Source organism: Poeciliopsis prolifica, unplaced genomic scaffold, assembly GCF_027474105.1.
Source record: "Poeciliopsis prolifica strain line A6 unplaced genomic scaffold, Auburn_PproV2 SCAFFOLD061, whole genome shotgun sequence".
Lineage (NCBI taxonomy): Eukaryota > Metazoa > Chordata > Actinopteri > Cyprinodontiformes > Poeciliidae > Poeciliopsis > Poeciliopsis prolifica.
Window position 1 is genome coordinate 1,583,022 of NW_026562436.1, and position 19,893 is coordinate 1,602,914.

At 44.0% G+C, this 19,893-nt stretch overlaps 1 protein-coding gene across 1 annotated transcript in view; it reads left to right on the top strand.

Moving 5' to 3' along the window:
* Positions 1-19,893, top strand: part of LOC129379852 (unconventional myosin-XVIIIb-like) — a 41,557-nt gene that overhangs the window by 17,891 nt on the left and 3,773 nt on the right. The window contains exons 17-43 of the mRNA XM_055060773.1: positions 412-492; positions 610-730; positions 841-988; positions 1,705-1,888; positions 1,968-2,118; positions 3,287-3,396; positions 3,479-3,544; positions 3,629-3,757; positions 5,509-5,652; positions 6,508-6,597; positions 6,795-6,914; positions 7,036-7,141; positions 7,980-8,104; positions 8,198-8,352; positions 8,572-8,695; positions 8,972-9,172; positions 9,253-9,363; positions 9,957-10,061; positions 10,250-10,411; positions 10,491-10,604; positions 11,473-11,589; positions 11,689-11,772; positions 12,005-12,142; positions 12,246-12,431; positions 16,025-16,158; positions 16,255-16,296; positions 18,856-18,993. Of these exons, the coding sequence (XP_054916748.1) occupies positions 412-492; positions 610-730; positions 841-988; positions 1,705-1,888; positions 1,968-2,118; positions 3,287-3,396; positions 3,479-3,544; positions 3,629-3,757; positions 5,509-5,652; positions 6,508-6,597; positions 6,795-6,914; positions 7,036-7,141; positions 7,980-8,104; positions 8,198-8,352; positions 8,572-8,695; positions 8,972-9,172; positions 9,253-9,363; positions 9,957-10,061; positions 10,250-10,411; positions 10,491-10,604; positions 11,473-11,589; positions 11,689-11,772; positions 12,005-12,142; positions 12,246-12,431; positions 16,025-16,158; positions 16,255-16,296; positions 18,856-18,993 (3,386 nt within the window). The remainder of the gene's footprint in view (positions 1-411; positions 493-609; positions 731-840; positions 989-1,704; positions 1,889-1,967; positions 2,119-3,286; positions 3,397-3,478; positions 3,545-3,628; positions 3,758-5,508; positions 5,653-6,507; positions 6,598-6,794; positions 6,915-7,035; positions 7,142-7,979; positions 8,105-8,197; positions 8,353-8,571; positions 8,696-8,971; positions 9,173-9,252; positions 9,364-9,956; positions 10,062-10,249; positions 10,412-10,490; positions 10,605-11,472; positions 11,590-11,688; positions 11,773-12,004; positions 12,143-12,245; positions 12,432-16,024; positions 16,159-16,254; positions 16,297-18,855; positions 18,994-19,893) is intronic.

The window sequence follows — 19,893 nt, forward strand, 5'->3', positions numbered from 1 at the left end:
CTTTATGTGATTCTGATCATCTTGGTCAGGATTCTCTTGTAAAAGAGATTTTAAATATTCCTGCTGAAATAAAGATTAATTTTTAAGAAAGCCTTAGACTTTGACTAGACCATTGTAACATTTTTATTTGTCAAATGGTTTGAAAGCCATTTCCTTCCACTAATACTTAGAGTTGATCCGAAAAATAAACACTGGAATAGCTAAGACCTCATGGCACATAAACTGTTGTTAAAGTTGTTTCTCTGAGATTTTCACTGCTTCACACATTTTTCCCCTGAGCATCAAAGTCTAGTGAACCAATTTCTAGTTAATAAATACAGAGAATCAGCAACTGGTAGAAAACTGGATGAGTGAAGCGTGTGACTGTAGAGACAGCTCTGATGTTAGAGCTGTGTGTGTTTTCTGGTGCAGGAGAGGATCCATGTGGCGTTCGAGTGTCCAGACAGCAGTTCTTCAGAGGTGGTGTCCGCCATCGATCAGTCGCCTGCGCAGGTCCGAGGTCCACCACATCGTTTCTGAACACGTCTTTTAAGACAGATTTTGTCCTAAACAGGAGCTGTTTATATGATTTTGCATGTGTGTGTGTGGGGGTGTGTGTGTGTGTTCCAGGTCCGGGCACCAGATGGAGACCCCCGAGGTCTGTTGTGGGTTCTGGATGAAGAGATGGTGACGCCCTCCTCCTGTGAGAGCGCCGCCCTGCAGAGAGTCTGTCAGTATTACGGCAACACTGGTAAATATCAAACACACACACACACACACTCTTATAACCAGAGCTGTGTGTATGAGCAAGTGGTTTCCTTCAGAGTGACATAACTGAAGTGGGTGTGTGTGTTTCTGCAGTACGTCAGTGTGAGCAGCCGCTGCAGTGTGAGGTGAGCCACCTGTCGGGACACGACCCGGTCCGGTACGACCTCTCAGGATGGTTCGGTCGGATCCAGAGCAACCCGTCTGCTCTCAATGCCATCACTCTGCTCCAAAGCTCCACCATGTGAGTCTGGAAGCACAAAGTCAGCAGAATATTAATCTGCTGAAAGGCCAAAAGCAGGTGGACAGCCTGAAGACACCGACTGACCGGACAGTTTTCCTCTACCACTGTTTACCAGCTAGTGGTTATTATCGCTTTAAACAGTTTTCCTACACACCAGCCCCTTTTTGCCTCAACATGGCTAGAAGTTTTACTGGGTTTTTTTCAATATTTTGTTTTATTTTACTCTTCCGTGAGATGTTTGGTTATTAATGTTGTGGTCAAAGGAAATGAAATGAACTCAGTAGGTTCACAGTTAGATAAGGACTTGTGGGTGAAGGACAGTAGTTGTTTCCATTAACCACAAATATAAATTTGCTTAATGGAAAGGTATTAATTTTGGAAAAAATACTCCCAATTTTCTATAAGTTTTCGGTCTCATAATTTTTCTCATTATTACAATATCACCACAAAACATAATACAATCCTACCCAGACTTCCTACACTTCTGGTAAAGCGTTCATTTTTCTTTATGAACATCCTTATGTAAGCTTTAAATCTTGTACTGCTCCTGAATTAGTCCAACTCAAAGTGACAGCAATGTGTCATTTATAACAAAGTTTAATCCCACGCTATACTATGCAGATTCTTTGTCTGCACAGATGAAGAAGATCAGTTTGGATTGCAGCTTCCTCTTCGTTTTGGAACATGTGATGAGTTTCTCTCCTGTTCTTCCTCAGAGGTGTGGTGAAGGCCATGTTCACCCCCAGGATCTCCCTCCCGCCTCTGTGCCGCGGCCTGGCCGGGTTGGAGGGAGGCAGCCAGCGTGCCCTGCAGCGGAACGGAATCATCCGGAAAACCTTCAGTGGCGGGATGGCGGCCATACGCAGACACTCCCAGTGCATAGCAGTGAAGCTGCAGGCGGTACGTATGGCGTTACCGTCACCACATTCTGACGTCACCCCAGAGGCGTGACGGATGTCATCGTCTGGCGGTCCTGCAGGACGCACTGGTGAACCTGATCCGCCGAGCCAGGCCGGTGTTCCTACAGTGTGTCAGCGCAAAATCGAGCAGCGGCGGTTTGGACGTGCCGGCTCTCAGAGTGCAGCTGCACTCCACCCAGATCCTGTCGGCCCTGCAGCTCTACCGCACAGGTCAGCCCTTCACCTCAGACCAGCTTCACGTTTGAACTGAGGAGTTCAGATCTTCAGACAGGCCAGACATCAAACAGTACAACCTACTGGTTACTCACCAGTTTCTGACAGTTATTCAGTGATCGGACTTGAACCCAAAATCACTGCCGTCCCAAAAATGAAAAAGGAGAGGAAATTTTATACAAAGAAATATTGAGAGACAACTTAGTTTTACTGTGGGAGTGTATATTTAATTACAATAAAATGATAACCATCATCATTATTTTAGTGTGTACAATAAACACGTTTACTACAGGTAACATCACTGTCTCTACTGGCACTGCTAGAACCAAACATTCAGTCTCCATGCACCACAAATCCAGAACAAACTTCCAGAAAACTGCAAAGATCCTGAAACAGCATCATCCATTACATCCATTACAAAATGTACACAAAACTTTATCAATATTCTGCTGTTGTCAAAAACACAATTGTTTTTTTATGTAAAAAAAAACAATTTCTTAGATAAGAAATTTCTCCAATTAAATAAGAAACACAATTAAAACACACGTGAATAAGTTTGTTTGGGCAGGATGTTTGGAGTTACACATCTCACAATTCAGATCTCTCAAATCTATCAATCGTCAAATGAGTTATTAATAAAGTGTAAAAAGTGACTTTTTCCTGGTTTGAAAATGAGTTTTTTTCAGTGTGTGTGAAATTGTTGGGGACAGATAATATTTTTAAGTTCAAAAATGCAACAAAGGCCCTGAATTCTCATTCATCATTATACACGCAAAAATATCATGAATATACTGCTTCATTGGTATATTCTGGCACAAGCGGCCCTTTGAGAACATTCAGGTTTTTGATATGGCCCAAAATTAAAATGAGTTTATTTCATCATAGTCACAGCATACCTTCCTTTTGTCAGGCTAGATCTTATTTCTTCAGGGCTGCCATAATTTTTATTTTTTTTCTTATACAGCTAATCTCTAATAAAATGGTCAGTGAGTTAGTTTACAGATTTTACATCACGGCCCCTTTTGATTATCTGATTTTGAAATTTGATCACATAAATACAAACTTTTATAATTCCATAACTCCTATTTCAAGATAGAAGTGTCAGAAGGTTCTAAATCAATAAAAAGAATTTCATATAAAGCCATATTTTCCTCTCCGTCTCCAGGTTATCCAGAACACAAGACGCTCAGTGACTTCAGGTGCCATTTCCAGGCTCTCTCTCCTCTGATTATGAAGCGTTACTCCTCCATGTTTGTCAGCCATGATGAGAGAAAGGTAGAGAAGTGAATCGCTGGAGTTCTCATGACCAAAAATATAAATAAATCTTTTTTCTCTCTCTCTCTCCTTTGTGTGCCAGGCAGTGGAGGAGCTGCTGGTTGAGCTGGACATAGATAAAAACAGCATTGTGGTTGGAGCCAGCAGGGTGAGAGCAGGGTGGAGCCATCAGCTGGTAAAACAGGAGTCAGTCAGCTATGACTGAAATATATTTTTCTCTGCTGAATCTCAGGTGTTTATGAAGAGAGGTGTGCTACAATACCTGGAGCAGCAGAGGGATCAGCAGGTGACAGGGTGGCTGATTTACCTGCAGGCCGCCTGTAAGGGACATCTGGGACGTCAGAAGTACCGCAAACTTAAGGTGAGCTCCAGTCCGGTTCAGTTTGTGCAGCTCCAGTCCGGTTCAGTTTGTGGAGCTCCAGTCCGGTTCAGTTTGTGGAGCTCCAGTCCGGTTCAGTTTGTGGAGCTCCAGTCCGGTTCAGTTTGTGCAGCTCCAGTCCGGTTCAGTTTGTGCAGCTCCAGTCCGGTTCAGTTTGTGGAGCTCCAGTCCGGTTCAGTTTGTGGAGCTCCAGTCCGGTTCAGTTTGTGGAGCTCCAGTCCGGTTCAGTTTGTGGAGCTCCAGTCCGGTTCAGTTTGTGGAGCTCCAGTCCGGTTCAGTTTGTGGAGCTCCAGTCCGGTTCAGTTTGTGCAGCTCCAGTCCGGTTCAGCTCCAGTCCGTTCAGTTTGTGCAGCTCCAGTCCGGTTCAGTTTGTGCAGCTCCAGTCCGGTTCAGTTTGTGCAGCTCCAGTCCGGTTCAGTTTGTGGAGCTCCAGTCCGGTTCAGTTTGTGCAGCTCCAGTCCGGTTCAGTTTGTGGAGCTCCAGTCCGGTTCAGTTTGTGGAGCTCCAGTCCGGTTCAGTTTGTGGAGCAGTCCGGTTCAGTTTGTGCAGCTCCAGTCCGGTTCAGTTTGTGCAGCTCCAGTCCGGTTCAGTTTGTGGAGCTCCAGTCCGGTTCAGTTTGTGGAGCTCCAGTCCGGTTCAGTTTGTGGAGCTCCAGGCCGGACCTGATTTGGTGAAAAGTCAGCATAATAATTAACTCCATCTCCAAACTACAAACCTGCAGTTTAACCATTTCTTGGCCTTCCTCAACAATAAGTGCTAATCTGGTTTAATATCTGTAATTTTGCCCAATGTGCAGATATTTTATAACTAGAACATGTTATCATCTCAAGCTGTTTGAATGACTCAAAACAATAAAAGAGAAGGCAGTTTAGTAAAAACAGTCCTGGATTTTGAGATGCTTCACTCAGCTCTAGAGGGCGCCCTGTAGTCACGTTATCTGACCTCAAAGTGGTTGTTCAGGTGCAGCAGGAATGTCATGGGGGCTTTTATGAACCCGGCAAATGTGTGCATAATATATCAGATTTTCAAAATGTAGAAAATAATCCTACTTATTAGAAAGAATATTATCTGAGATTAGTAAAAATATGACAGTGATGATATGGTCTGGATTTCTTGTGGTTAATCTTTGAAACACTTTTACGTGTCGATTCAAGAGGTTTTAAAACTAAAAACATTTACTTAGAGACCATAAAAATGTCATCTCATCTGCTCTCTCTTGTTAAACACCTCAGATATATAAAATGTGCAACTCCAGCTCTACTGTTTTATTCTGTTTCTGTGGCAACTTTTTTCTGAGTGAACCAGTTAATAAAATACAGCTTCTATTCTTGAATATATTCAACTATGCATTTTTCCTCCACTAAGTGGAGGGAAAATGTAAGTTCACTCTGATCTATGTTCAGAATTTTTATTTTTTATTTTTTTACAAAATATGCAGATGTGTTTATGCAACAAATGCCATTTAAATAGAAGTAGAAATTGGTTCCGACATAAATAAAGAGCTCTTCAGTTGGCTACGTATCATGTGTCAAAGACATCTGAGATGTCATGAATTGATAGAGGTTTTGAAATCATCTTTGAATTAAAACTCTGATCCTCTTCATGCAGTTCCTCCAGAATATTCATCCACTTCCTGCCATAATGAGATGAGTTTACGATATGAACTCAGATGTGATTTTAACTCAGACTTTTTACATTACTGTTTCCGCCTGTGTGTGTATTTGTGTTTCCAGGCACAGCAGATGGCGGTGAGGTGTCTACAGAGGAACCTGCGGGTTCTGAAGGCTGTAGCCGGGTGGAGCTGGTGGAAACTTTTCTGCAGGCTGCGCCCTCTGCTCGATGTGAACATGGACAACGAAAGACTGAGAACCAAGGAGGTGCAGACATTCATACGGACCTCCTTCAGTTCACTTCCTTTTAAATAATTGGTTTTACGTTCGTGTTTATGCACAGATCCTCTCCAGAGCGTCCCTGCAGGTGGAATAAATCACAGAATGTGGCTGAAAATCTCTTCTTCTGTCCACTTTCTCATCAGATTAACAGGATGTAAACTTTCTGTTCCCTCACCCAACCTTCAGTTTATGCACAGATCGTTAGAACTTATCAAACTTTTAACCATCCAGCTACATTTCTACTGAGTTGGACTTGGCCCAGGTGGGCCTTTGTCATTGGTTTCTAGGCATTCTAGCTATTGAGTGACTTTAAAACACATTAAAACTAATTAATCAGCATGTTTATGATCATCGTCCATTTGGAAGATCCAGCTTTAACTTCCTGGATGATGTCTTGAAGTTTTCACTGCAGTGTTGTCACATATTGTTCTTTCCTCATTGTATCATCTGATACCCACAACATGATGCTTCCATCACCAAGTTCAGTTCTGACGTTGTATCTCACAATATAACAACGGTCACTTTGGCCGAACAGTTCAAATCTGAAAGTACTGTGGGGTTGTAATGATGCATCTTAGGGATCTAATAATTCATTTAGAAAAATGTCTTGTTTTTTTGTTTTTTTAGAGACAAAGCCATTGTACCTTAAAGTGACAGTAAAAACAGACGGATTAGCGGTGAGCTGCAGCAGCATCACCTGACAGACACATCTAACACCCGCTGATCTCAGTGATGGAAAACAAGAAAAATAACAACAGCAATTCATCCAGCAAGTGTTTGTGGTGCGCCTTAAAGGATGTTTGTGTCTCAGTAAAAAGCTTCTCTTTTGTTTTCTGAAAGGATGAAATATCGGCTCTGAGGCGCCGCCTGGAGAAGTCTGAGAAGGAGAGGAACGAGCTGAGGCAGACTGCAGACAGCCTGGAGACCAAGGTTAGAGCTGCAACACACACACACACACACACACACACACACACACACACACACACACACACACACACGCACACACACACACACACACACACACACGCACGCACGCACGCACGCACGCACGCACGCACACACACACACACACACACACACACGCACACACACACACTCACTGCTATTAATGTGCTCTATATGTGCAGGTTACCGCTGTGACATCAGAACTAAGTGATGAGCGTTTCCGAGGCGATGCAGTGGGTCAGGCTCTGGATGTGGAGAGGGCAGAGAGGCTTCGACTCAGCCGGGAGAACAAGGACCTGCTGGTGAGCAGGCTAGCTAACTACCTTCTAGCATGATGACTGCTGTCTATTGTAATTTAATGATTAAAATAAAAAAATCTGAGCGATTGCGTCTTTTTTGTTGTTTAATTTGTGACTTCTGAAGGCTCGGCTGGAGCAGTGGAAGGTTACCATGGAGACCCTGGAGAAGCAGCTGGAGGAGGAGAAGCAGAAAGCTCAAGTTGCTGCAAGTCAGAGAGGAGCTGCAACAGGTACGAGAGGAAAGTCTGCTGGCAAGACAAAACGCAAAAACACACTGAGGTTTGGCTGCTGAATGATCAAATGTGAAAAAGTGAGAAAACCTGTTAATGTAGAGATGGTGGAGGAAACAAACAGCAGAAAAAGGCTTATACGTAATTAAGGCTTTGATTTTTTTCATGCAACCATTCAGCTGTGCAAAACGCCTGGGTGGACCTAGCTCCGCCTTCAGGCTTCCCCAACATAAAGCAGCCGTCCTCCACTCAGTTCCTTCAGACTAGCCAGCAGCAATTAGCAAACACCTGGTGGAACTGCACATCAGCTCAGCTCATTATAGAAAAGGCAGCAGTCTTTAAAGAGACAGAGGCCCAATTTCAAGGCATCATATTACAAACTCAAATGTCTTTTAAGTTGTTGATACAAAGAGCATTTTTATAACAAATGAAGGTAACGTAGTTACTTAATTGTTCTATGAAATGTGACTATGGTTGGAAAATATATAATACTGCCCCTTTATGATTTTGTCACATAACTGCTAAAAGATAAACGACATGAAGTGAAAACTGTGGCTGAAACAAGAAAAGTCATGTCACTAGATATTGAAAACAAACAAAAAAATCACTAAACAGAAATTATTCACCTCGACTGATATGAAACCCTTATCATGGGTTATGACTATCCTTGATTTAAACTGTAGCTTTTATCAGGCGCTTTGTTCCTGTGGATCAGGTATTTAATACTAAAACTTCCTCAATAAAAGCGTCGTGCCCGGACCTCGGGAACGCCTGACAGGGAAAAGTTTTAATGAACGGAGACTCAGACAAACTGATGCCCGAGTGTCCCGTCATTCAGAGGGCGAGCTGGCCATGCAGCTGGAGTGCTGCCAGACCGAGGTGGAGTTCGTCCGCAGACGTCTGAAGCAGACGGAGGAGAAGCTGGAGACGGAGAGGCAGAGCAGACAGCAGCTCGACACCAAGGTGAGGCGGGACGCGCCGGCAGCGCCGGGCGTGTTACCTTGAGACAAGGTAACACTTGTCTCAAGGTAACACCATCTGCGTGTGTGTGTGTAGGTGGCAACGCTGCAGGCCCAGCTGGAGCAGTCTCGGAGGAGCGCGTCGGAGCTGAAACGCCACTGTCGCAGGGTGACCTCTGAACTCCAGGATGCCAGAGTACTCAGCGATGCCCTGCAGAGTCGCATGCACGAACTGGAGCGCAAACAGAGAAGGTTCACCTTCCCTTCAGACACACACCTCCTTGCTGCTTCACTGATCCTCCACTTCAGCTCTGGCTGTTCAATGAATAGATAATAATATTCTCTCTAATTCCTGTTTTTGAAATATCTTCATTTTCACTGCAGTGATAAGACTTTTCCTCACAGCCAACAAACTTGTGCTTATTTCTGTGCTTTCTGTGTGTGTGTGCGTGTGTGTGTGTGTTTCTGCAGGTTTGACAGTGAGCTGGCCCAGGCTCTGGAGGAGGCCAACAGTGAGAGAGAGCAGAAGGACAAAGCCTTGCAGGAGAACTCAGCTCTGGGTTCTGAAGTGTTCGGCCTGCGCCGCAGCCTGCAGGTGTGTTTGTGTTTCTTGCATATCATTACTTTACTTGTAAATGCTCTAAAAAACGACAACAATATTATCATTTATCACAACAACTTCTGGGATATTTTATCAGTCAGCAGAATTTGTTATTGTGACAGGCCTAGTGTCACTACCTCAGACTTTTAATTTGAAGTCATTGGATAGTTTCCTGATTCATTTAAGCAAGTCAGTCGCAGCGCCATCATCCTCCACATTTTCTCTGTTGGTGTTCATGGTTATTGTGTGTGTGTGTGTGTGTGTGTGCAGGAGATGCAGGCTGAGATGAGTCGCCTGCAGAGGCAGAAGGAGGAGCTATGCGCTCAGATCAGAGACCTGAGCCTGCCGGTCGACTTGGCCTCGGACTCGGTGCCTGACATGAAGAAACAGATCCGCCTCCTGGAGAGCCAGGCCAGCGAGAAAGCCAAGGAGACGAGCAAACTGTCCGCCCAGATTCAGCAGCAGAAGCAGGTCGACGGGGCGCACGGCGGAGGGCTGGCACAAACCTGTCCGCTGGCCGCCGCGGCTCACCTGCACCTCTCACCCAACAGATCCACATGCGGTTCGAGATAGAGGTGGAGAGGATGAAGCAGATGCATCAGAAGGAGCTGGAGGATAAAGAAGAAGAGTTGGAGGACGTCCATAAGTCCTCTCAGAGACGGGTGGGTCCGACCTGGGAGGCAGATTTACATGATGAACAGATGTTTGCTCCAGCGTCTGCTCAGGACTCAATCAAATATATAACATGTTTTATATCAGTTGTTAATACTCTAAACTCCTGACAGCTGCTCCTTTTGAAAAACATTTTTTTAGGAATTCAGTTCAAAAATACTTTGTCATAACTCACATCATCCAAGTTCCTTTAGAGAGTCGCTGTGGATGATGGAAGGAACTCCAGTAGCAGTCCGTCTTGCAACGAATCTGAATACTCCTCTGACTGAAGACTGACAGTCATGACATGCTAACAGCTCAATTTCTGAGCAGCAGAGATGATATTCCACAGCAACAGGTCCTGGGTGACATAACTAGCTGTTGGCTAGCACTGCTAATCCACCTCTTTTGCTTTTGCATTAAACCTCTATCTGCCCATGTGGTTAGAAAGCCAGGGTTTGGAGTGGTTGGAGCAATAGTTAGAAAGTAGAGCATTCCCGAGCACATCTTCCTAGTAGAACCCCAGAGGTTGAAATGAACACACTGACCGCTCTGCTGTCTGGACTGAACTCGTGTGTGTTTGTGTTTGTGTGTGTTTGTGCAGCTGAAGCAGCTGGAGATGCAGTTGGAGCAGGAGTACGAGGAGAAGCAGATGGTGATTCATGAGAAGCACGACTTGGAGGGACTCATAGCAACATTGTGTGAGCAGGTGAGCTCCCTCCTAAACCTACAAGTGAAAAGAAAAGTTTCTCCCAGAGGCATGAAGGTTACTTTGTTGCTTCATTTGTTACCTGGATAATTGTTCTAATTTAAATAACTGAACTTCAAAACTTCTCGGAAGCCAAACCCTCGTCCCGTTTTCTGCCTTTAAAGAATCTAAGCGTTGTCACGTTGCAGGTGGGACACAGAGACTTTGACATGGAGAGGAAGCTGAGGAGAGACCTGAAGAGAACCCACGCCCTGCTGGCCGACGCCCAGCTGCTCCTCGCCACCCTGGACAGCTCAGGCCAGAACCGACCCAACGGCAGCAAAGACCAGATCGAACGCCTGCACTGCCAGGTGAGCGGCGCCGTTGGGCCCAGCTCTGCCAGGAAGTCAGAGGGGGCGCTCCGTGTTCACGCTCTGTGTTTCCGTTCAGCTGGAGGAGAGCGAGGCGAGGCGGCTGGAGGCGGAGAACTCACAGAAAGCCGTCGCCATGGAGCTGGAGAACGTCCAGCTGGAGCTGGAGAATATCTGCAGGCAGAAGAGTGTGGTGAGTGAAAACCAAATCCACCATCCTCAGTCAGCCAGAGCAAACTGTCATCTGTGATAGTTCCTCTAGACTTTCATGGATATCAACTCCATTTCATGTATTCTTCAGTCAAACCCTTCTACTGGCCCGGTTCTACAACAGAACTTTTAACCTGTGAATCATCTGGACAAAAAATCTACTAACTCAAAGTGGCAGGTTTTTTATTAGTTTAAAAAAAAAACAATTAAAAAATGCATTCCACTTAGAAATAAAACAAATAAAAAACTAAAAAGGAATGAATACAGAAAAAAATAGTAAGCAAGATTTTAATCTTTATCAACAGTGAGAACTCAAAGTACAGGTTAAAGCAGTGGAGAAGTTTAGCTTTTAGCTTTTAGCTTTATCAATATAAGCAGGAGCATCTTTCCTGAATATTTTTCCAAAAAAGATCAAAATGAAATTCTAGCAAAGTCTGTGGACAAACTCAACAATCAAACCTCACTGTTTTTGTTTAGCAAGAGATTTTTATCCATTTATGTTTTAACTCCTCTCAGAATTACATGAGTTCATCCAGCTGAAGTACATTTGTTTTTAATAATTGTCCCAACTTTTAGATTTCTTGGACAAACCCGTGTCTGTTCATTCAGTCCGTTTCTTCTGTTTACACCTTGAAGGAGTTTATGATAAACCTCATACATTTTCAGTCTGAGCTTTATTAAACCATAAGTAAACATGAGTGAAGATCACCAAGGAATTTTGCAGTTTTGTTTAGATGTTAAACTATATTAAAGATTATATTTTTTCTCGATTTATTATTATTTTTTTCTTAGAGAAAAAGCTAAAGTCCAAATATCTGTTTTATTGTGTCTCTATGACTGTGTGAGTCCAGGTGGATGAACAGTTGGCGCTGCTGCAGCATGAGAAGATGGATCTGCTGAAGAGGCTGGAGGAAGACCAGGAAGACCTCAATGAGCTGATGAAGAAACACAAAGCTCTTATTGCACAAGTATTATTATTATTATTTTTATTTTCACTTGCCGGATTATTTCTAACCTGAATAGAAATAGAAAAAGAAAAGGTCTCAGTCCCACTTTGTCCCCTTCAGTCCTCCAGTGACATCTCTCAGATCAGAGAGCTGCAAGCCGAGCTGGAGGAGGTGAAGAAACAGAGACGCTCGCTCCAAGAGGAGGTGATATGTGTTTGACGAGTAGAAAATAAACTCGACACTAAGAGCTTTATGAAGTGAATGTGCTGCTGGGAGTTCTGCAGATGAGATTGTAATGGCTTTCTGGGTCATTTAACGTTCTTGTTGAGCGTCTTAATGTAACGGCGAGCAGCAGGTGGAGCGCCGCTTCTCATGCGTCACGTTGAATTTAAATGTGCTCGTCTCACTCCGGCCTTTCCACGTCCTCCACCTGCAGCTTCAGCAGTGCGTGTCCAGGGTGCAGTTCCTGGAGTCGTCCACTGTGGGGCGCAGCATAGTCAGCAAACAGGAGGCCCGTGTGTGTGACCTGGAAAACAAATTGGAGTTTCAGAAGGGGCAAGTCAAGAGGTTTGAGGTAAGATCAGATGAAGCTTTTCCAACTCATTAATTATCACCGTGTCAGAGGCTGTAGTTAGTCCATGCCCGGTTTCGGACCCTAATTTTGTGCCCATTTGCAGGTGCTGGTGCTGCGTCTGAGGGACAGTGTGGTTCGCCTGGGAGAGGAGCTGGAGCAGAGCGCCCAGGCTGAAGCTCGAGAGAAGGAACACGCCCGGTACTACCAGCAGAGGCTGCAGGAGATGAGGCTGGAGATGGACGAGCTGAGCCAGAGGGAGCAGGACAGCAGCCGGCGCCGCATGGAGCTGGTAACTAGAGGAGCTGGTAACAGGTGGAGCTGGTGACTAGTGGAGCTGGTGACTAGAGGAGCTGGTGACTAGAGGAGCTGGTGACTAGTGGAGCCGGTGACTAGAGGAGCCGGTGACTAGAGGAGCCGGTGACTAGAGGAGCCGGTGACTAGTGGAGCCGGTGACTAGTCATCAGACACATGGAGCTAATAACTAGAGACACCTTTTGAACATCTTGATCAATTTCAAAGTCTATATGAACTTTAACCCCTGTTTTTTAAACAATCGATTTACTGTTTTGGATCATCTTAATGGAGGATGTTGCTGAAATTAAATGGTTGAGGTCAGAAAACTCATGTTCCTTTTGAAAGGGAACATGAACCTATTTATTCAAGTGTTTTATTCAAAATTTAAATTTAAAGATGTGTGAGTCTTCAACTTCATCCAAAGAAATGATGTCATGATAATATGTGAGCTGCTCTGTACATGTTGATGAAACTTGAACTCACATTTGAAGCTGTGCAGAGCCCCACACAGCTCAGCACCCGCTGCGTCGGTCCTGGTGTTGTTTGACAAACACACACAGACCTGGACACATCACACACACTGCTTCACTCTGACTGATACTGAGAATCATCTTTCCACGTTTGGATAGTTGCTGGTTAATCCACACTAAATACTCCTTTGGGAAAAAATCCATAGACCATGTTGGACCATAGACTGACCTCGGACTCAATGTGAAGCAGCTGCTTGCAGAAAGATGCTCTTCAGTTAAACCGTAACACGTTTGTTGCTATCCAGATATTTTGTGACACTTTTTGACTCCAGGTCGCAGAGTGAAACTTTTTGGAAACACTCCGAAAGTTTGGGTTATGCCCATGAAGTTTACCGTTTGAGTTTACGGTGCAGGATGAAGAACTCTGCAGGTGTCAAAGCTCACATCCACAGAACGCTATCTGCCCTGTGCATACAGGGCAGATAGCAAAAACGACTGAACCTGTTCAGTTTAATGCAATTTCCAATAAGGACTATATGATAGCATGATCATTTGGTTCAGTGGAGATGGTTGCTGTTTTCTAACTGTTAGGGTGTTAGCTCAGGGTCATCTGTAGCAGATTCACGGCATCATCTCAACTTTTCCCCAATCAACATCCAAACACACTGCCAGTGTCCAGACAGCGACAGAGAGCCACGTCGCCTGTATCAAACACGATTACTGCCGCAGAACAAGGAGTGGGATTAGGCACTAGCTTGTATTATGGTAAAAGCTTGTATTATCTCCTCTTTGGAGGTTAAACATGAATATTTAATTCCAACCTAATATTTTGATTATACTGAATTCAAGGGAAATGGATGCAGAGATCAAAATCCTGCCTGTTTTCTAGTCTTGTCTTTTAATCCCGCATCATCTTCAGCCCTGGAGGATTTTCCTCCTCCCAGAGGACCCGGACCGTCTGGACTGATCAGTGACACCTGGGCATCACATGAGCTGCTGAAAACCCGAGCCCCGACCCGACAGCGCTCCATCCGGGCTGTGAGGTAGAGCCGTTACAAGCAGCCTGGCAGGACGCGCTTCCTCCAGGCGATGACTGCAAGTGAAGCACACCTCGGAGGCAGCGGCAGCTCCGCTGTTCTCATTAACAAACACAGCAGCTGCTCTATTATCTGGGACATTTGGAAAACATAATTGTCATTACTGAGAGCGTGATCATAGCTGCACTGATTGCACAGAGTGTCTACGAAGTCACTCGAGCGCTTCCTTTTTACTCCATTTCAAGTATATCAGTCTTGTAGTGTCACTGGGAAGATTCCCTGCGACATTTTAGATGTGTGTGTAAACAAGAACGCCCATAAATGCACCAAACTTGTTTTCTTTTGAAACAGAAGATAACTCTGAAGGTGTTCTGACTCCTAAACCTAAAGCTGTACATGCCAGTGACTTTTTGTTAGCTTGGCTGCATCGATTGCAGATTTTCTCGCTGGTTCAAATTTTGTGATTTATTAAAACGCTTCCAATCTTCAGTGTTGCCCAGAGGCTCTGTGTCGGTCCCAACCCTCAGCTGAGGAACACGAAGCCTTTCCTGCTTTCTGTGTCATATTTCAGTTCAGATTCATTGAACTGTTGTTCTGTTAGGAATCAGATGTAAATAGACTGCGATGGTTGTGCTGGATTTTATACAGGGGTATCAGAGTAAAGTGGGGCTGACTTTAAACTCATGTCACCCTCTAATTAATACTAGCACTAATGAAATACATAGACGTTTTTAACATCGCCACATCATAACAAGATGAAGGAAGCTAATGGGAAGAAAACACAAGTGATGGCAAAGGTCAGTCAGAGCCAAGAGTGGTGGGGTTGTGATGTGAAGCCCTTCACTGACATGTTTCTCTCGTAGGTTCAGAATTTTCATAATTATTATTTTTAGCCATCGTTTATGTCCAGATGCACGTCATAATTCTGCTAAAATGCGACGGTCTTTCCAATCCAACTCCAGAATATGTGAAAATTCAACTTTGCGCATATTCTAGTCAGAGCATCACTACAGTCAGAGTGGAGGATGGCGTTTGTTGGACTGGCCTGCAGCCTACCTAACATTCTGCCGAACGCCAGCTACCCTCAGCTTCTGCTTCTCACTCTCAGCAGATTCCTCCGTGACCTCTGAGGGAACAACAATTATTCAGTTATTAGCTCAAAGCTATTCACATGCACGGAGTTGCCCTTTAAGAACCTACCAACTGGCCTTGCACTCACACACACACACACACACACACACACACACACACACACACACACACACACACACACACACACACACCAACACACACACACCCACACACACCCACACACACACACACACACACCCACACACACACACACACACACCACACACACCACACACACACACACACACACACACACACACACACACACACACGTTTCATGAATAAACATCCATACACATTCATCCTCCTCCTACTTACCCAGCGCCGTTCTTCGGCGTCATCTCTCCCTCATCCTGCTTTCTCTCTCTGCGACTGTGATTAACTCTCATTGTCTCTTCAAGGTTATGGACACACACACACACACACACACACACACACACACACACACACACACACACACGCGCGCGCTCGTGTGTCTCTATGACAACCGGCTGCGCCCACACCCATCTCCTCAAAGCCAACAAAGCCAATAACTTTGAAAGCTTTGAGGCGTTTGCCCATGTGAAGGGTCTCATGTTTGTGTGTGTAGACGTGTGTGTGTGTGTGAGAAGGGATAAGAGAGGAACAAAATGGAAGAGGAAAAAAAATGGAAGATGAATTAATCAATCACACTTGTTTTCCCCAGTGTCAGTGAGAGTGTGTAACAATTTTTTAGATAAACCAGGCAGAGCACAGTCAGGATTATGTGTGTGTGTTTGAGAAAACTGACGTTCAGGGCTTTGACTGATGAGGTTATGAGAGCTCTGCTGAAAGCAATCGCCGTGGCAGATTGGAAGCCCAGGGTCTGTGCGGGCAAGAGCAGGCGGTGAGCGGTTCAAGGTCAACCCAAAGGGGAGTGTCACTTTACCCTCCCGCGTCTTCAAACATCCTCTGATCTGATTTGCTTACAGGAGATGCAGGTGGAGGAGCTCTCCGCCGTGCGACAGACGTTACAGGCCGACCTGGAGACTTCGATCCGCCGCATCGTCGATCTGCAGGCCGCCCTGGAGGAAGTGGAATCGAGCGACGAGAGTGAGACCGAAAGGTAGTTGGACTCAACGCCTGGGGGGAAACTCTCCGATTAGATCATTCCGTCCATGTGTTTATGCCAGATCTTTAACCACTGTGCTTCTAAATCCAGCGTTCAAACTGCAGTGGAGTCCTTCACTCGAAAAAAAGACCTGTAAGGAACCCATGAGTGTGTTTGAGGTGGTAGTGTGCGGCTGTGCTTCAGGGGTTTGTTCATGTGACTTCATAACATTTCACCATAGAGAGTGCTTTTGGAATTGGTTATATCTTTGAAAAAAGAATATAGCCTATTTTGGGATAATTCTTGATTTTCCAGTTTGTCTTGGGTTTAAGTTCCAGCACTGATCGTAACATTGTCCTCAACAAAGCTGCTTGACGCTTCAGGCAGAGGAGCCTTCAGTTTCAGGCTCCGCTTTGAACTTCGGATTCAGGATTCTGATCTTCTGATCTTCTGGTCCTGAAACCAAAATCCAAACTCTTTTGCTCACCTTTGTTGAAATGGTAACATCAAACACTACCTGATGGTTGAGCTCAGACTGTTCAAAACCTGTTTGGGTTTAGGTTTGTATTCTCCAAGACGAACATGTTGAGTCACAACAAATTAAGATGAATCTGTTGCATCATTTTGTCCATTTAATTGATTAATATTATCATTAAGTCGATACTTTTTTCTTTTTTGACCTTGTAGTGCTATTATTGTAGCGTGTAATGGCACGCTCAGTATGCATACTGAACATGCTTATCCAGTTTTCCTAAGAACCGGGGAAGTTCTTGTTTCCCAAAAATCATATCTGCTGTTTACCTTGCAAGTTTTTAAATAAAAAAATAAAAACTTTAAATTCAGTAAAACAACAAGCAGCTAATTCACTCACCACTGCTGTTGTTCCTCATCTGCTTTGTTGATCTTTTTACATATATTTTGCTTTTGTTTCTAAACATATAACAGACTCCAGGCATCCATTTACCGTTTTTATCAAGTTATGTTTTCCTCTTGCTGACAACTTTTTCAAGGCATCAATTTGAAGTGCTAGGCTAACATTAGCATGTTAGCTGTCTTGTTGCGACTCTGTAGGAATTTAGCTTTTAACACATTTCAATTAGAATACTTTTAGTCAAAAGACAAAAAGTTGTCGTCCTCCATATGTAACACGTTAATCATTAGAAATGTTGATGTGGTCCGGGTACCAGGATGCTAACCAGGACGAAGTCTAAATTTGGAAATGTATAGAGGAATCAGTGGCAAAAAGGTTTCACTTTCCATTTTTAAGTTACAAATAACAAATCTGTTTAGCTCATTGTGTGTGTGATCTGGTCCTGTAACATGACATTGGTGAGAACAGTCTGTATTACCAACACAAAACTTGAACTTTGTGAAGCAAATCCAAGTACAAAGAATTATCCTTCAAGCAAAGTCAACTAAAACGACTGCATGTGCTGCTGCAGCGTCGCAGCTGTAAAAGTGTTTATGATAGCCGTAAATTAGCCGTCATGTTTAAATTATGATATGCTGCTGGTGGACATTTCAGGATCAACATGAAACAATGTTGCTGTGAAGCATTTGCCTCCTTACCGACGTCTTTTGTTTATGCTGGACTTCAGTGTTTCAGACCATCAGACCTGCTAATATCAGACACAGATAACACTAGTAAATGCAAAAGGCAGTTTTCAGATCATGATTTTATTGTTTTTTAAAGAAAAAAGGCTTTTGAACGTCACACCTGTGAGGTAGGTGAGAGTTCACACCTTCAACTAAAGAAATTCAATATCAAAGTCATGTCTAAAGCTTTGAGACTCTTGCATATCGTAGCGTCAGTGAGTTATTATCCACTCATTATTCCCGGGTGCTGACAGTGACCTGCAACACAGCAGATCACAAAAAACCAAGAGCATCTGAATCCTCAGCTGCCTCAGTAAAGGTCAGAGTTCATGACTCCACAATATGAAATCGACTGAGCAAACACCCACAAAAGGCTTAACCTGCCTCGCCCCTTCTCCCACCCAAAAAAAAAAAGAAAAGAAAAAGGAAAACTACATACTGAAAGTCTGGTTTAGTCAAAGCCTGGACTTAAATCCTACATGACCTTGAACTGACTGTCCAACATGTCTGAAGCTCTTAAAAATAAAACTGCAAAGAAGACTGGACCTAAAGCCCCCAAAGTGATGTAATATTTATTTATTTGCTTGTTTATTTATTTATTTATTTATTCTTAACACTCCAGTTAGGTTTCTTTGAGAGTTACTATTTTCTAAATTTTGATGTGCTGTATTCATGCACAATGATAGTATAAAGAATTCTGATTCTGATTCTAAACAATTTTTCGGTTCAGGGGCAAATTAGGTTTTCCCATAAGGCCAAGCTGCTGCCGGTACAGTAACGTCTGAATGATACGAGTTGTGATTGAACTGACTCAGATCATCTCGGTTCAGTGTGGCAGAAAGAATCTGTAAGGTGGGCAAATACTTTAATAGCTTTGTGCAACCAGAACATAATCCAAGATGAGATTGTTTTCATTTATACTTTCAATTAAATTCATAAACGTAGTGCAGCTGTAAATCCACCCTGGCTTGTGGTTGTTGAGTTGCCATGTTCATAAGGTGCTTGCATGAGCGACTGCCGCAGCTGCTGCTGTTGCTGCAGCTGCTGTTGCTTCTGCTGCTGCTGCTGCTGGCTGCAGAAGCAAACGGTCAGCCCGTGTGTTCTTCCCCCCTGCAGTGACTCTGTGTCCAGCATCGGCTCTGTTTGCTCAAAGGACGTCGGAGAGGGCATTCGCTCCCGTAGGGGCGGCTCTCCCTACAGCAGCCAAGATGGCCGTCAGTCTGTCACAGACACCATGAGCACCTACAGCTTCCGGTGAGAGTTCACAACATCCATAAATCCACGTTTCTTTTATATCAATTAAAGAAACTCATAACAACAAAAGAATTCAACCTCCTAAGTTTACATAGTATCACTTTGGTTTTTGTTTTACAGTTTAACAATCTGTTAGTATAATTCTAATTATTTTTTAAGATGTTTATTTAAAGGGACAGTATTATGTGAAATTGATATTCTTTTAACTTTACATCACGTTATGTAATGTTGTTTGTTCCCTTGTCCAAAACATCTTGACTGTTGCTTTGATTCTTTCATGCATGTTTGAGAAATCCTTTAATCTCCATGGCAACCATGGAGGTGTGTGAAACACCTGATTGGACTGAGCTCTGCCTTCGAGTCACAGCTCCTGTTTTCTGCTGCAGTCACCAAGCTACTGCCTCACAAAGCAGCCGCCTCCCACAACCTCCCCCAATCCGCTCCTTTAGACTAGCCGGCAGCAATTAGCAAACACCTGGTGGAACGACACAACTGCTGAGCTCATTACCATTTTTACCAGCAACTCTGGTAAAAACATTGCTCAAGGGTTGCTAGAGGAGCCACTTTGTGATCACTTCCTGAAGGCGGAGTTTCAGAAACGGCTGGAGATTCTTAAAGACGCAGGACCCCAGTTTCAAACTTTTAAATTACAAAGTAAATCTTCTTTTGATATATACAGCATTCTTTAAAGAGGTGACATAGTCACTTCATTGTGCTTTAAAATGATGTTGAATGTCTGGATAGACATTCAACATAACACTGCTATCTGCTGAGGGTCATCGTCCATTGAGAAGACAACTTTGTGCCGAATCCATAACTTCTTGGCATGTGGACATGAAGCAGCATGTGGACAATGACTTGTCCACATGCTGATGTGTGCTGGTCCAGGAGGAGTGAATG